Source organism: Lucilia cuprina, chromosome 4 (assembly GCF_022045245.1).
Source record: "Lucilia cuprina isolate Lc7/37 chromosome 4, ASM2204524v1, whole genome shotgun sequence".
NCBI classification, from domain to species: domain Eukaryota; kingdom Metazoa; phylum Arthropoda; class Insecta; order Diptera; family Calliphoridae; genus Lucilia; species Lucilia cuprina.
In genome coordinates this window covers 46,544,187-46,549,250 of record NC_060952.1, presented here as the reverse complement: position 1 = coordinate 46,549,250, position 5,064 = coordinate 46,544,187, and the positions used below count along the sequence as shown (strand labels likewise).

General features: G+C 29.7%; 1 protein-coding gene across 2 annotated transcripts in view; it reads left to right on the top strand.

Annotated features, from left to right (window-relative positions):
- LOC111677189 (adenosylhomocysteinase-like 1) overlaps positions 1-4,347 on the top strand; it is a 6,721-nt gene extending 2,374 nt beyond the window's left edge. For both annotated transcript variants that reach the window (XM_023438279.2, XM_046950405.1), the window contains exons 3-9: positions 2,391-2,478; positions 2,549-2,868; positions 2,938-3,287; positions 3,363-3,515; positions 3,590-3,755; positions 3,818-4,064; positions 4,139-4,347. In XM_023438279.2, coding sequence (XP_023294047.2) covers positions 2,391-2,478; positions 2,549-2,868; positions 2,938-3,287; positions 3,363-3,515; positions 3,590-3,755; positions 3,818-4,064; positions 4,139-4,266 — 1,452 coding nt within the window. In that variant the 3' untranslated portion in view covers positions 4,267-4,347. The remainder of the gene's footprint in view (positions 1-2,390; positions 2,479-2,548; positions 2,869-2,937; positions 3,288-3,362; positions 3,516-3,589; positions 3,756-3,817; positions 4,065-4,138) is intronic.
- The last annotated feature ends 717 nt before the right edge of the window (positions 4,348-5,064 follow it).

Below are 5,064 nucleotides of genomic sequence, written 5' to 3'. Positions count from 1 at the left end.
AAACTACTTTTAAGAGTATAATCTCTAGGTTACTTGCGAATTACGATCATCCAGGTGGTTAACTATTAGTGGAAATTACTATCTTTTTCGTATGCATTGACTCTTTGTCGAACTGTTGGGATCACCGTGTTAAAATACTGACTTAAAATGCTATTGTGTAAGTAAACTTTATCATTTTAACCCCTTACATGGCAATGAAAGTTTTAAACAAATTTTTTAAGCTTTCATTGAAGAAACAAGAAGAGAGTATTTGAAAAATTAAAAAAAAAATATTTTTTTAGAAACAATGGAGAAATATCTCTCTGAACAATTTTTGCTAGGACCAATAGGTGAAAAGTTACACTCAAGTATGAATAAAATGTCCACTTTTGACCCCCTCTAAGTTCGGCCCATAGTGCTGAAAATGTGTCTGGTCTATTATCCAATAGAATTAACCTTGGTGCTAATTTCATCAAAATCAGAAGAAATCGCTTTTTAAAGTTTGCTATTGACACGAAATGACCCATATACATATATTCCAAACGAATGACAATCACAATTAAAAATAGTTGAAATTAATATATTATTTTCCCTAAATATTCATTTTGTAGTTGAAATTAGTCCATTATTTTACCTAATCTTCTCGCGAATACAGAAGCTTAACGAATATTATGTAACGATGTTTATAAACTCTTTTTAATTTAATGTGTACATATCACAACGTATAAACTCATAAATAAAAAAATTACATATTTAATTGTAATAAAGCCTTACTAATTAAATTAAAATATATTTAATTCTACAAATACTCTTTGTATTACTATTTATGTATGTATACTATCTAGGTGAATTATTTATAAATACTGAAAGCACGTGATTGGATTTTCGTTAATTTGTTGTAGTTATATTATAGTTATTGCATTATTATTATTTTTATATTAACTTATGAAAAGATTCCATACATCATGTTTATATATTAAAATTATCGCACATGATTTTTGTGTCAATATTTGAGACTATTAACAGGGGAGCGTGAAATACAATTTTGTATCTAATTTTAGACTTTACTTCTGACGCGAGAAAAATTTTTTGAGATATTATTTATTTTGTTTTATTTCATCTTGGTGCTTTAAATACTTGTTCCATAATTGCTGCTGCGTTAGAAGATAAATAAATAAAAATGTTTATCGCATTTATAAAAATAATAATAACAATTAAAACATTCATACACTCGTGCCCGATCTAAATAAAACTAAATTTTATCTCTGATCATTTGATCGACATTAAAGTGTAAACATTCTGAATTATGTTGTCTTAATAAAAATAATGTTATCTTGTTGATACAACGTGAGGCCAACTTTTTGGAATATTTTTATTAATGTTTGAAGATTTTTTTTGTATCGAAATAATCTACAGACGGATTAAAATGTTTATTTTAGTATAAGCCCATTTTATTAGTAGGGCCTATTATGGACTTTCACAATTTGATATAACGACTTACAAAATTACTAGATTAAAGTTAATTAACACGATTTAAAGAGTCTTTGTTATCTTAATTTGCATTTTCTATGAGGACCCAATACGACACTCGTTCTATAATAGAATTTATTATTGTTATTAAACTTATTTGTGTTATATTAATAGACAATTACAAAATAATGCGATGATTTCTCATCACTTCTATACAAATGTCGCTAAAATGCCCAGTTTTAAAACAACTTATATTAAATCATACTGCTCTACTGTAGTTTTATGTCAACCATTGTTTTCAGATGTAAGCAGTTGTTCCCAAATTGTGGATTTCATAATTTTTAGTAAAATTTTTTAAGGGGATATTTGAGGATTTTCTTAAAATCTTGACAATTTTATTTAATTTTCCGTTACTTTTGGAGATTTTAGTCAAGATTTTTGAAATTGTGTTGAAATTTGAATCTTAATTTATAACTTAAGGGGATATTTGAGGTTTTTCATAAAATCTTGATATTTTTATTTAATTTTCTGTTACTTTTGGAGATTTTAATCCCAATGCATTAAAAAACAACAGTATGCTCATTCCGAAAATGACACTTAAATGCCCATTAAGACGCATGATAATTGGTCTTATAGACCTTCTTTGCAAACTATATCGTTACATGTTAGTATTGTAATGAAATTCGGCATAATATATTGTTTAGTAGCCTTTAGCTACCTATTGTATAAGTATCCTTAATTAAACATAATATCTTCTTTAAAATATCAAAATATCTGATAGTTTTTTTAAAATTTAAATTTTCATAATTATGTATTTAGTTTTATAATTGACTTGAAGTTCTATCAATCATAATCATGTCATTAATATCCGGACAAGTCCGATTATATATACATATATAAAATAGTTATTGACAACTTTTACTTTGTTACTACTCTTGCAGCAAGAATCTACACAACCAGAAGCCTTAAAATTGGCAAGTAGAACCAGAAGACGTTCATCAGCAGCATCAACTTGTTCTTTTAGCTCAGGTATTTACAATATATTTTAATAATGTTATCAAATTAATTTAATACTTCATTGATGATTTCGTGCTTTTAGCTTGTTTCACTGCCAGTTCAGATGAAGATGATACCTCGCCTCGTGACAAGAAACAACGTAACAGTAGTGGTTTTTCGGATTTTTGTGTCAAGAATTTAGCAAGTCAACATGCATTTGGACGTAGAGAAATTGAAATTGCTGAACAGGAAATGCCCGGCATTATGACTTTAAGGAAGCGAGCTCGTGAAGATAAACCATTGAAAAATGCCAGAATTGTTGGTTGTACGCATGTGAATGCCCAAACTGCTGTACTTATAGAAACATTAATCGAATTGGGTGCTTCGGTGCGTTGGACAGCTTGTAATATCTTTTCAACTCAAGTAAGATATTGTTTATAAATTATATGTTTTATTTGATTGGTGACAAAATGTATCGATATTTTAAAAAAGAATGCTGTTGCTGCTGCCTTAGCTGAGGCTGGCATTCCAATTTATGCTTGGCGAGGTGAGACCGAAGAAGATTTTTGGTGGTGTCTTGATAAATGTGTCAATTGTGGTGGTTGGGAACCAAATATGATTTTGGACGATGGTGGTGATGCTACGCATTTAATGTGGAAAAAATATCCCGAACTATTTAAAGGTATAAGGGGTATCGTTGAAGAGAGTGTCACCGGTGTTCATCGTTTATATCACATGTCGAAAGTAGGAAAACTTACAGTTCCAGCCATCAATATCAATGATTCAGTGACCAAAATGAAGTTTGATAATTACTACAGTGTAAAAGATTCCATTTTAGATAGGTGAGTTTAGAAAATAGATAATGTTCATGCAACTGATCGGTTTGTTATTCAATTTCGATCATTATTACATTTTAGTCTTAAACGTTCCACGGACATAATGTTCGGTGGTAAACAAGTGGTCGTATGTGGTTACGGTGATGTCGGTAAAGGTTGTGCCAAAGGTCTTAAAGCTCAGGGTTGTATCGTTTATATAACTGAAATAGATCCTATTTGTGCTCTTCAAGCTAGGTATGTATGCTTTAAATACGGAACAATCATACGTTGATATTAATTAAGACACACTGATAATTTATTATACTTAGTATGGATGGTTTCCGTGTAGTAAAACTAATGGAAGTCATACGTAATGTCGATATTGTCGTTACGGCAACTGGCAACAAAAATGTGGTGACACGCGAACACATGGATCGTATGAAGAATGGTTGCATTGTTTGCAACATGGGACATTCCAATTCTGAAATAGACATAGTGAGTATTTACTAAAAAGTTTATATTTTTACAATAATTTGATTTAAAACTTATAATTATAGAATAGTTTACATACACCCGAACTTACATGGGAACGTGTACGTTCTCAAGTTGATCATGTCATTTGGCCAGATGGTAGAATGATTATTCTTTTAGCTGAAGGTAGATTAGTGAATATGTCATGTTCATCTATACCCTCGTTTGTAGTATCGATAACAGCTTCGACACAAGCTTTGGCCCTTATAGAACTATACAATGCCATTCCAGAACGTTATAAATCCGATGTTTATCTATTGCCAAAGAAAATGGGTAAGTGGAGATTCCTAATGTTACAAAAGTAAACCTTAAGTCTTTTCATAACATTTACGTTTGTTATATTTTAGATGAATATGTTGCCAGTTTACATTTGCCTACATTTGATGGCCATTTAACCGAGTTGACTGATGAACAGGCTAAATACTTAGGTCTCAATAAGGCTGGTCCATTCAAACCAAACTATTATAGATATTGAATTATATAAGTTCAAAAACTTATATTTACGTACTTAATATTATTTGTTATTTTAAAGATATTAAACAGTATTCGTTAAAAAAAACAATTGAGTTTTAATAATACTTTTTAATTGCATGCGTCCGTAGTTGTATAGCAGACCAGAGTCTCTATCAATATATATACATAAAAATGAAAGTGTATTTGTATGTTTGAACGGTATAGACTACTAAACAGCTGACCCGATTTTCTTCAAATTTTCACAGCGTATTCCTGTATGTCTGGAATAGGTAGTATGATACTTTTTATTTTGAAATTTCAAGTGGCTGAGGAGCTACACCCATATTAAGAAAATATAAAATCCGTATATTTGACATAATATAACAGTTAGAGTCCTCAATTTTTCTCAAACAATGTCTAAACTTATTAAGCTTTACAATTCCGTATTTATTTTTTTTTCAATGTTTCTTAATTATTTTATATTTCGAAAAGCCACCCATTTATTTTATTTTTTTAATACTAAATAATTCTTCTCTTTCCCTATCATTAACTTTGTCCAAATAACTATGAAATGTATATTAATGCCTTTTTAAAACGTATTCCCTACTTTCCTTAAATGTTTTGTAACATAAAAGGCATTGATAATTGCCAAACGCAAAAAATACATTTCAATTGTCATCATTAATTTCTTTCCCTGTTTTAAACAAAACTTTTGAAAAAAATCGTCTATTCGCTATACATGTGCATTCGTGAAGGAAAATCGGCATTTAGTAAAGTCGCGCTTGGCCGACCATATAAAACCCTACACTATTGAATATGT